The following is a 12635-nucleotide window of genomic DNA, read 5'->3' as shown; positions in this document are numbered from 1 at the left end:
AAAATAAATAAATGTAATTAATTAAATTGTTATGAAATAATTTTTCATTCTTAATTACAATCCCCCACCCCACAAAACCAAAACACGTTACTTTAAAAAATGGCAAGAACATATAAATCCTTCACATTGCATTACGTACCGTAGAGTCACCAGCAGACGTTCCTCGGGGGAAATCGATTTACGGAGCTGCGTGTCCTGCCTGGAAATGGTTCCTTCCACCAGACGCAGCAGATATCGGAAGCTGTTTTGTGACATCCTGGTGTATTCAAAGTATTTCTCCTGGTTCTCATTTAATTCGCCAAACAGACAATGGTAGGCTCCACGACTCTCCCGGACTTCCACTATAGGGTGTAGCCAAAAACGCCGACGACTCCTTCTCCGTAGTTTGTCTCTTTTCCTCTGTTCATGACAGGCAATAGCATAAGCAATAGCAAGGGCTAATTCCAGCTCAATATTGAGGTAGATACTCTCCATGGGACGATCCATCTTGATGCTGTATGGTTGGAAATAATCTATGCCGGGGTATATATACCACTATTACATTAATACCCACCCTCATCTACCCATTGGTGGCATTATCTAGTGTCTAGACACTAGACCCACCCTCTTCTATTCATTGGTGGTGTTATCTAGTGTCTAGACACTAAATTGTGTGGAAAGATAACATCATTGTTTGACAATGCATGCGTCGTAAAACGCTGCGTTTTTTGGGAAAACGCAACAAAAACGCACAAAAAACGCTGCGTTTTACGACGCATCCGTTCGATGCATGCGTCAAATATGGTGCGTTTTTGCGTGCGTTTCCGATCCGTTGTGCGTTGCGTCGGCGACGCAGCGTTGCATGACGCTAATGTGAACGTAGCCTTAGAATATCATGAAAAAGTTAATTTATTTCTGCTCTTCAATTCAAAAAACGAAACTCATATTATATAGAGTCGTTACAAACACAGTGATCTATTTCAAGTGTTTGTCTGTGTTAAAGTTGATGATTATGGCTTACAGCCAGTGAAAATCCAAAAGTCATTATCTCAGTAAATTAAAATACTTTATAACACCTTGAAAACGCTTCAAAATTATTTTAAAATCTGAAATTATGGTCTACTAAAATGTATGTTCAGTAAATACATTGATTACTGGGTCGCGACTCCTTTTACATCAATTACTGCATCAATGCAGTGTAGCATGGAGGCGGTCAGCATGTGGCACTGCTGAGGTGTTATGGAAGCCCAGGTTGCTTTGATAGCAGCCTTCAGTTATTCTGCTTTGTTGGGTCTGGTGTCTTTCATCTTCCTCTTGACAGGTGGGTTTGTTGGCCAATCAAGCACAGTGAAACTGTTGTTTTTAAACCAGGTATTGGTACTTTTAGCAGTTTGGACAGGTGCCAAGTTCTGCTGGAGAATTAAATTTCTATCTCCAAAAAGCTTGTCACTAGAGGGAAGCATGAAGCGCTCTAAAATTTCCTGGTAGATGGCTGCACTGATGTTGATCTTGATAAAACACTGTGGACCTACACCAGCAGATGATATGACTCCCCAAACCATCACTAATTGTGGAAACTTCACACTAGACCTCAAGCAGCTTGGATTGTGTACCTCTGCATTCTTCCTCCAGACTCTGGGACCTTGATTTCCAAATTAAATCTAAAATTTACTTTCTTCTGAAAGCAACACCTTGGACCACTGAACAGCAGTCCAGTTATTTTTCTTCTTGGCCCAGGTAAGACACTTCTGGCGTTGTCTATTGGTCATGAGTGGCTTAACACAAGGAGTGCAACACTTTTAGCCCATGTCCTGGATATCCCTACGTGTGATGGCTCTTGACGCAATGACTCCAGCAGCAGTCCACTCCTTGTGAATCTCCCTCAAATTTTTGAATGGCCTTTTCTTATCAATCCTTTCAAGGCTGCCGTTATCCCGGTTGCTTGTGCATATTTGTCAACCACACTTTTTCCTTCCACTCAACTTTCCATTACTATGCTTGGATACAGCACTCTGTGAGCAGCCATCTTCTTTAGCAATGAATGTTGTGGCTTACCCTCCTTGTGGACTGTGTCAATGACTGCCTTCTGGATATCTGTCAAGTCAGCAGTCCTCCCTATGATTGTGGAGCCTATAAAATAAACTAAGGAACCTTTTTAAATGCTTAGGAAATCTTTGCAGGTGTTTTTGTTAATTGTTCTAATTTACTGAGCTAATTACTCTTGGGTTTTCATTGGCTGTTAGCCATGATCATCAACATCAACAGAAATAAATCATTGGCAGAGCCCTGCCAGATAATTAAAATATTGTCTATATAACAAAACCATCCAAGGATCTGGGAAGCGTCGTGCATGCCATCTATCAACATTCTTCTCTCCCAGAAACAAGTTGGCATAGGAGGACACGCACGTCTCAAGAAGTCCAACTCCAGCTCCCATAATTCGGCAGGGCTCCGCCATATGCACAAGCTGTGGATGCAAACACAGCAGCAAAGGAAAAAAAATCCACACCTTGTGCATTAGTAATTAATCATTTGTCATCTGTGATTGGTTGTTCATTGATATTTATTCTGGCTGTGATTTTAATTGTATATCCAATGACTAAGGGTGCTGCATGCACCTGAAACGCGTAAGGCTTTTCATGTTTTAAAATAGGGCTTGCTATGCCTGAATAAAGTTTTTTTTTTCATTTTTTCATCAGTGGTGTGCCGCTATCCTCTCTGTTTTTCCATATATTTTTTACGGTTGCTCACCTTGACTTGATGTCATTGTACACTGTTTGTCACTGGATGCAATTGCACTTTAATGCTTACATTGTCTTCTTTTTAGTGTGCTGCAATATATGCTGTGATGATCCCATGATAGAATATAATTTTGGCCTGGCACCTTGCCCTTAGGTAAAATGGTGATGGTAGAAAAGGACCGTCACTGATATTGTGAGCAGGCGGCGGCAGGGGCATTAATGTGCATGTCTCCAATGCGAATTAGGCCAAAGCATCAATTCTGGTGCCAGATAGTAATGCGTGTGGGTCACTGGCATCGTTGGGAAGTTAACTGTGAACCACACAGCCATGATGGCGTCGGGGATGATGTAACTTCCGGCGCTTGATTGCTCGGATACATGCACCACTTCCCGGATGATGAATAGTATGGGTTTATAAGAAGGGTATTTGGGGACAATTCATAGCATCCTGCCCCCCGGAGGAAAGAATGGAGAATAAATAATACAATGTAAATCCTCATGAAATCTCTGCTCAGTGAGGAGAGCCTGTAGAGGAAGTGATATTGTACGCATTTCAGCCATGGAAACTTAATAACAAGAGTTTTCTTGCTACTCCACAGCTTTACTGTTCATCACTATCACCAGAAGTAAATACTTTATCAGAGATTTCCTTGCGTCTTCGCAGTGCTTCACTGTCTAACACTATCACACTGCTCTTTGCTCCAATCAGTGTGAGAGCACTGTGATTAGAACAGAGACAAGCGTGACAGTCATGGACAGTAAAGCACTGCGGAGAGGCAAGGAAATCTCTGATAAAGTAATACTATGTCCTAACACTAGCGCTTCCCGTTTTTTATTTACTTGCACATTCACATTAGTAGCATGCTTGGTGCAGAGGGATCAATAAGAAGCTTTGTCATACACAAGATAGAGCAAAATATCTATATAATATAGGTATATGCGTGGGTTTACTTGTTTCATTTAGATAATGACAGATGTGAAAATCAATATCTGCCTAAAATCTATAATTTATACTGTACACCTAGTTATTCATAGAGAGAGAGAGCATTCTAAATTATTATGCTAATAGTATTTAAAGAAGTTGTCCACTACTTGGAAAACTTCTTCTCGTACCCCTTGCTTGGCCCCCACAAAATAATAAAGCTTTCACTCACCTCCAGTGCAGGCACCATTCCCGCAGTGTCGGTACTAGGTCTCCCAGGGCTCCCGTGCTATTGTTGTGACATACAGTGTCGGCACCCAATCAGCGCTGATGTCACTGTCTCCGCCATCACACAAATCAAACATGAATTGGAAGTCTGGGCTGCAACTGATCTTGGACTTACCCTTCATGTTCAACTTAACAGGAAGCGTGGACAGTGACGTCGGCGCTGGTTAGGCACCTGTGTCACATATCGCAACAACTGCATGTGGGCCCCAAGACAGAGAGTGCCAACACCGCGGTAATGGCACCAACATTGGAGGTGAGTATAGGCCAAACATTGTGATCAAGAAGGAGTTGTCGTAGTAGTGGAAAACACCTTTATGAGTCCTAAAGATTTGTTTTTCTCTTGAACCCTTGGATGGTATATTGTTTCAAAGCTCTTTGGATCACTGAAATCATTCTCAAACACCTGTGATAATTAGCTAGCCAGGTGAGCACAATTAATGGAAACCAACTTAAGAAGAACGTTCCACATTAATAAGCAGTCAAGACAAGTTTCAAGCAATATGGGAAAGAAAAAGGATCTCTCTGCTGCCGAAAAGTGTCAAATAGTACAATTCCTTTGACAAGGTATGAGAACATTGGATATTTTATGGAAGCTTAAGAGTGATCATCCTACTGTGGCTGATATAGAACACAGGTGGATTTGTACAGATAAAGGCATAATGATAAAGGTTTCTGCTAGACAAATGCATCACATTAAGAGAATATCTTCTAAAATACCATAAAAAACCAGCAAACAGGTATTTGAAGCTGATGATGTTATCATAAGAACCTCAAGATTGTCCTGGTTATGGGGGACTTTAACTACCCGGATATTAACTGGGAAACAGAAACCTGTGAAACCCATAAAGGCAACAGGTTTCTGCTAATAACCAAGAAAAATTATCTTTCACAATTGGTGCAGAATCCAACCAGAGGAGCAGCACTTTTAGACCTAATACTATCTAATAGACCTGACAGAATAACAAATCTGCAGGTGGTTGGGCATTTAGGAAATAGCGACCACAATATTGTGCAGTTTCACCTGTCTTTCACTAGGGGGACTTGTCAGGGAGTCACAAAAACATTGAACTTTAGGAAGGCAAAGTTTGAACAGCTTAGAGATGCCCTTAATCTGGTAGACTGGGACAATATCCTCAGAAATGAGAATACAGATAATAAATGGGAAATGTTTAAGAACATCCTAAATAGGCAGTGTAAGCGGTTTATACCTTGTGGGAATAAAAGGACTAGAAATAGGAAAAACCCAATGTGGCTAAACAAAGAAGTAAGATAGGCAATTAACAGTAAAAAGAAAGCATTTGCACTACTAAAGCAGGATGGCACCATTGAAGCTCTAAAAAACTATAGGGAGAAAAATACTTTATCTAAAAAACTAATTAAAGCTGCCAAAAAGGAAACAGAGAAGCACATTGCTAAGGAGAGTAAAACTAATCCCAAACTGTTCTTCAACTATATCAATAGTAAAAGAATAAAAACTGAAAATGTAGGCCCCTTAAAAAATAGTGAGGAAAGAATGGTTGTAGATGACGAGGAAAAAGCTAACATATTAAACACCTTCTTCTCCACGGTATTCACGGTGGAAAATGAAATGCTAGGTGAAATCCCAAGAAACAATGAAAACCCTATATTAAGGGTCACCAATCTAACCCAAGAAGAGGTGCGAAACCGGCTAAATAAGATTAAAATAGATAAATCTCCGGGTCCGGATGGCATACACCCACGAGTACTAAGAGAACTAAGTAATGTAATAGATAAACCATTATTTCTTATTTTTAGTGACTCTATAGCGACAGGGTCTGTTCCGCAGGACTGGCGCATAGCAAATGTGGTGCCAATATTCAAAAAGGGCTCTAAAAGTGAACCTGGAAATTATAGGCCAGTAAGTCTAACCTCTATTGTTGGTAAAATATTTGAAGGGTTTCTGAGGGATGTTATTCTGGATTATCTCAATGAGAATAACTGTTTAACTCCATATCAGCATGGGTTTATGAGAAATCGCTCCTGTCAAACCAATCTAATCAGTTTTTATGAAGAGGTAAGCTATAGGCTGGACCACGGTGAGTCATTGGACGTGGTATATCTCGATTTTTCCAAAGCGTTTGATACCGTGCCGCACAAGAGGTTGGTACACAAAATGAGAATGCTTGGTCTGGGGGAAAATGTGTGTAAATGGGTTAGTAACTGGCTTAGTGATAGAAAGCAGAGGGTGGTTATAAATGGTATAGTCTCTAACTGGGTCGCTGTGACCAGTGGGGTACCGCAGGGGTCAGTATTGGGACCTGTTCTCTTCAACATATTCATTAATGATCTGGTAGAAGGTTTACACAGTAAAATATCGATATTTGCAGATGATACAAAACTATGTAAAGCAGTTAATACAAGAGAAGATAGTATTCTGCTACAGATGGATCTGGATAAGTTGGAAACTTGGGCTGAAAGGTGGCAGATGAGGTTTAACAATGATAAATGTAAGGTTATACACATGGGAAGAGGGAATCAATATCACCATTACACACTGAACGGGAAACCACTGGGTAAATCTGACAGGGAGAAGGACTTGGGGATCCTAGTTAATGATAAACTTACCTGGAGCAGCCAGTGCCAGGCAGCAGCTGCCAAGGCAAACAGGATCATGGGGTGCATTAAAAGAGGTCTGGATACACATGATGAGAGCATTATACTGCCTCTGTACAAATCCCTAGTTAGACCGCACATGGAGTACTGTGTCCAGTTTTGGGCACCGGTGCTCAGGAAGGATATAATGGAACTAGAGAGAGTACAAAGGAGGGCAACAAAATTAATAAAGGGGATGGGAGAACTACAATACCCAGATAGATTAGCGAAATTAGGATTATTTAGTCTAGAAAAAAGACGACTGAGGGGCGATCTAATAACCATGTATAAGTATATAAGGGGACAATACAAATATCTCGCTGAGGATCTGTTTATACCAAGGAAGGTGACGGGCACAAGGGGGCATTCTTTGCGTCTGGAGGAGAGAAGGTTTTTCCACCAACATAGAAGAGGATTCTTTACTGTTAGGGCAGTGAGAATCTGGAATTGCTTGCCTGAGGAGGTGGTGATGGCGAACTCAGTCGAGGGGTTCAAGAGAGGCCTGGATGTCTTCCTGGAGCAGAACAATATTGTATCATACAATTATTAGGTTCTGTAGAAGGACGTAGATCTGGGTATTTATTATGATGGAATATAGGCTGAACTGGATGGACAAATGTCTTTTTTCGGCCTTACTAACTATGTTACTATGTTACTATGTTAAGATGTAGAATCTTCAATGGTTTTGCAGTTGCTCATAAGCAGAAACTGTTGCATTCGGCCCAAACATACAGTACATAAAGATTAATTTTAGAACACTCTTGTTTACTGATGCGTGCCTTACAAACCTGAATGATCCAGAGTTGTGAACAGTTGGTGGATGGCCACCATGTCTCAACAAGGCTACTAAGACACGGTACAGTCATGTTTTGGGTCGTGATCATGGGAAGAGAGTTGGTAGGTCCCTTTTAAATTTTATTTTAATCCTAAACTCTATCTATCTAATGTCATAATATCATCTTGTTTTCTAATATACTTTAATTAATAATTCCCTATCCTTATTTTATATTTTTTGGAACTACTGTCACAGCATGTAAATTGACTGATGGGTGTTTAGAGAGAACAAGGCGTAACCTGTACCCTAAACAGGTTGAAGAGCAGGAGAATGAGAGAGTGAAGTCTGCAAAAAAACAGTGTTTACTCATCTCTTTTTAGCTCACGTATGTTCACCCTTAACATATATCAGTTAATTTACTTGCCTTGGCCATAGTTCCAAGATAAATAAAATTATTTGCTTCAACAGATGAGGAGGAGGATTGGGATATTATGCATGCTTAATGGTATCTCTCAGGAGATGGCGCTGCAGGAAGCTGCTGTGATGGCTGTCTAAAATCAGTAGCAGCAGGATTTTGTTAAGGAATGTAGAACCCTAAGACAACAGGCATACTGCCTTGGAGTTATTATAGTACCAACAGTATTGTATCACTAATAACGGCAAACCATGTGGCACTTGCACCAGGCTCTCCCCCACTACCGGCCCCTTCCTCACACTTTCAACTATATCCGCATCTTCGATTCACATACAGTTGCAAGCAATGATGGAAGCGGGAGCCATCAGTTCCCTCCTTCATCATTCTCCCTATTTTTCTGAAGTCTCAGCGCAGCGGGTGTAACACCCCAGGTTACCAGCTGTTACAGTGTATTTGCCTTCCTGACGGGGAGGCTGATGCCATGCTTGGAACTGAGGAAGGATTCCTTTAACAGGTATTCAGCACATGCAACAATGTTCTGACTCCAGGCCAGATGGGGGAGCTCTGAATCCGGATTCAGGGGAGCTTCCCTAGATATGTATATATTCTGGCTTGGATGAGGAGTTGAGTAGTCTGTCAGAGGGACAGAGAAGAGAGGAAGAAGACAAAGAGTGTCATAAAGAAAAGCTGGGGCCCTGCAGATGAGTGGTGCTGCAGCTCCTGAAAGGAAAGAGGAAGGAGACTGATAGGGGAAGAGAAGCAGAGGAGGAGTAAAGAGCTGGAGAGAAGCTGCAATTGAGCTTCCTCCACGCTGAAATGCTGGAACTGGTGGCCGGAAGTCCGAGGCTGTGTAGGACTGTATGCCCCACAGCAGAAACTGGTGGACAGCTGATTGCAAGTTGCCTGTCCACCATTAAGACCCGAAGGCACAGTAACAGATAGAGCCTAGAGTCATCTGAGAGACCCCTGTAAAAGGCTTGAGTTTCCTTCCATGTGGGTAGTGTCCTACCAGCAAGGGGGACAGAGAGAACATGAGGACCTTGTGAGAGACCTAAGACAGCAAGGGACTACAACACAGCACAGAAGGGAAGGATTCCAACCCCACCTAGTTAGGGGGATTCCTGAGTCGCTTTCAAGCCGGCCAAACCATACCAGGACCTGTGATCCGGTACCCTGGACTGTGGCTGCCTTACACCAGTAAAGAGGTAAAGAGACTACAACCTTGTGTCCTCCATTTTTTTCCACACCATCCCTATCTACCACACCAGGAGCCCTGGGGACCCAGCTTCACCTGTGGGAAGCCATACCATCCCTGCTGCCATAACATCACCCCAGTGGACCTCTATAAGCAGCATCGGTCATCCCTGACTAAATACCACATGTGGCGTCACGAATAAACTTTGTTCTTTATTCCCATTTACTTCAATCCCTTTTATTGGATGCCAAGGGCCACGGACTTGGTCACTGCTGCCGTGTCACATCCCCTTTAAGACCCAGCTCGGTACCGAGTAACTCCTAGGCTCTGGTGGGCGCTCCACAAGCATGATGAAGTCACTACATTGCAACTTTTGTACTGAGCAGTGCAAAGGTTCAGACAACGAGCTGCAGAGACAAGAGCAGCTGCAAAGGTTTTTTTATTCATTGAGTACTTTGTGGGTGCCATCATACTATTTTCAGGGCTACTTTGAGGATTATCATACTTTTTGGAGGGCGAAGTGTGGACCATTATACTATTTGAAGGCCTATATGGTGAACCATCATTTTGCTTGAAGGGTTATTTTGGCACCATCATACTATTTAGAGGGTTATTTGGAGGGCCATCCAGCTATTTGGAGGGCTATTTGTGGGGCCAACTTACTATTTGGATCACTACTTGGAGGTCATTATGTTATACAGAGTGCTGGGTAGGGGCCATTATACTGTTTGAGGGCTATGTGGTGGCCAATATATTGTTTGTAGGGCTGTGGGGGGGCTATTATACACTTTGAAGAGCTGTGCTGGGGGGGTCATTATTCCATTTATAAGGCTGTGTGTGGTTGATTATACTGTTTGAAGGCCTGTCATACTTTATGGGGGCTATGAAAGGACTATTTTGGTGACTGTGAACACTATAGGGCTTTGAAAGGAGCAAATTACTTTATAAGGACTGCAGAATTTTGAGATATGCTCTTCTGAGAATGTTATTTTTTTTACATGTGTGGGGGGCCCAGGTAAAACTTCTACTATGCTACCCCATGATTTCTATTTATGCCCATGAGTACCAAACATAGAAATGGAAATATCCGGTTTCGGAAGGTTAGGAAAGGGTGGAAGAAGCACGCGAAGCTTAGTTTTGGAAAGATTTAGGTTTAGATAGAGAGATGATATGATGTTAGAGACAGTGGACAGACAATTACTAGTATTTTGTATTCTGCGGAAGTGATTGATGTATTGAAAAGAAGTACATAATTGGATGTCGATAGCGTAGAGGTGGTACGGAATGCCAAATCTGCTGCGTAGAAAGAACAGAAAGAAAAGACGGGACCTCCAGGAACCCCTGCAGCAAGGTGAAGAGGAGATGAAGAAGAGCCAGCAAATGACACCAGTTGGTTCTACTGTATATTGGGTGAGGTAAGAGCCCAAGCAGGCGGATTAATGGAGGTCTACTAACAGAACATTAAACCTCAGAGGTGTATTGTGTTTGTGCTTCGTTACTTCCTGTGTTTTCTCATGTTTCAAACTGATTCACAAAAAGATGTCAAATACAGTGCTACATTGTTATTGCGATTACTAATTCTTTGCAGTACATATATAGCAGTGTAAGACAAGAATAGAACTTAACACTTACGCTGGCATTATCCTTGTCTCCAGACATTCGGAACACCAATACCTTTCTTGAGGTTTTCAATTTTGATCTTAGTCACATAGTTGGATCGCTTGAGAAAAGACTTAGGTCCATCAAGTTCAACCTTTCCCTTAATCAGCATGCAAAAAAGACACCCTGATAGAAATGCTGTCACAGTTACAGACATAGCGGGGCTAAAATGATCATTTAGCTTTTAAAGGCTGCTGTGCCTGTACATGGCAATAGCTCACTGAATTAGTGTGCCAGTGCCTGCAGTCCTATGTAAAACGCAAAGCACCCTCGGCGCTGTGCCACACGACAAACTCACCTCTGAAGCATTTGCACATTTTCACATAATTATGGGAGTACTGTCGCCCATAAGGCGCTCGCTGCTTATTCAGTCTGTGCTGCTTCATCGCATCTTTTCTCTAATATGTCCAAATTTTTTTTTATTCTCTTCTCACTCTGCAGCCTTAACACCCCCCTTTCTCATAGAAAACCCAACACGTGTGTACTCCCTCCCCGTCTACGCGCTTATTGGCCTGTGCTCCAGGCTCTGTTCCTCCTTCCCATTCCTATTATGGAGCAGCCTGAATCCAAACTGGGAGCTACAAACAGCAGCAGGAGCAGCATCAGTATCATCAGCATCTCTGGGTATCCGCCACCGTACACACAGCATGGGGCTCTGCAGCACCCTCACCTGCCTCATCTGCCTCACTCTGCCCTGGCGCCTCTCAGCAGAGCAAGGTAGGTACCGCCAATCACAGGGCTGACGCCACGCGCAAGCCTTGGGCATGAATGAGACAGTGCTCTGTGTGTGAGATAGGCATTTACCTCTGGAGAAGGCTTATTTGTTCTCAGAGGATAAGGTCAGGCATTTACTACACTGTGAGCAGGTGTATGAATACGCGTCCTATGTGATCAATGGCAAAGGCATAGATTGATATTAATAGAAAAGCATTCATAGACCTGGTGATCACAGTGTATTAACTTCAGAGGCTTTACAGAAATTGTAACTATAGTGTGTGCACATTGTGTCTATGGGCATTACCAAGATGGCATTTATTAACTGCAACATCTTTGTAGCATGCGACCTGTATAACCTTCCATTACGTTACCAAGGCTGGACATTTTTTTTTATATATATATATATATATATATATATATATATATATATATATATATATATATATATATATATAATTTGTCACTAACTGAAATGCCATTTAATTTCCAAATAGGCATTTTCATTGTCATTTAATATACTACCGTACTATAACTATTGGAGGATTATTATTATTATTATGACTTTTTAATTATTGGCTGTTTTACAATATCTGACTGCTGGCATTTACTCAGCGGTGTTTGCATGATATTGATATCTCTCATTTCAGTGAATAATACGGTGCCATTCGCGGAAGTAATGATTCATATTACAAGCGCTGTCTGATTACTAATATTATCCATGAAATGTTTTCACTGTTTGGATGTGAAATGGAAAACAGCTTTTTGCACATTGCATGAATTTCCATAAGACGGATATAGAAGGCAATTTTCTATTGTGTTGATCTCCGAACAATAAATTCATTGTCCTGGGTGGTGTAAATCTGAAGGGTTGGACGGTCTCCGTCTGCCCTTTAAGGCTTGGTTGACCTTTTACCCATCAATGTGTACGAGCATGGTGCTTGCGCCACTGGCAGTGATCGGGTTAATTTCACCTGTTGTGTCATCTGAGCATAGAAAAAGCTTCACCAGGACATTCTACAAATCCATCACCCCCTTCTGTCACTGTTTGTACCCTTGACATTGTTGTGCAGTGTTTGGCAAGCTTGGAAAGTGGGAGGCAGTGAAGGAGTTAGGAAACAATGGCTATATTTTGCGTTGGATATTTAGGATCCTAGGGCTGAGTTTCACAGCAGTATGGAAAATCATTGTTCAATGGTGCATAAATGATTTCTAATTGACTGGACTCTTAGTATCTTAACAGAGCAAGCCAGCAGGGAGGCTGCATCTCTCCACAATGGCAGCTATTTACTGTATCAGGCACTTGACTATTGGCACAAGATGGCATAATTACT

At 41.9% G+C, this 12635-nt stretch overlaps 1 protein-coding gene across 1 annotated transcript in view; it reads left to right on the top strand.

Annotated features, from left to right (window-relative positions):
• The first annotated feature begins 11188 nt into the window (after positions 1 to 11188).
• EPHA10 (EPH receptor A10) overlaps positions 11189 to 12635 on the top strand; it is a 1463996-nt gene continuing 1462549 nt past the window's right edge. Inside the window, exon 1 of the mRNA XM_069756914.1 lies at positions 11189 to 11304. Within this exon, the coding sequence (XP_069613015.1) occupies positions 11235 to 11304 (70 nt within the window). The 5' untranslated portion in view covers positions 11189 to 11234. The remainder of the gene's footprint in view (positions 11305 to 12635) is intronic.

Source organism: Ranitomeya imitator, chromosome 3, assembly GCF_032444005.1.
Source record: "Ranitomeya imitator isolate aRanImi1 chromosome 3, aRanImi1.pri, whole genome shotgun sequence".
NCBI classification, from domain to species: Eukaryota; Metazoa; Chordata; class Amphibia; order Anura; family Dendrobatidae; genus Ranitomeya; species Ranitomeya imitator.
Note: the sequence above shows the minus strand (reverse complement) of the source record. Positions and strands in the feature narration are given on the sequence as shown.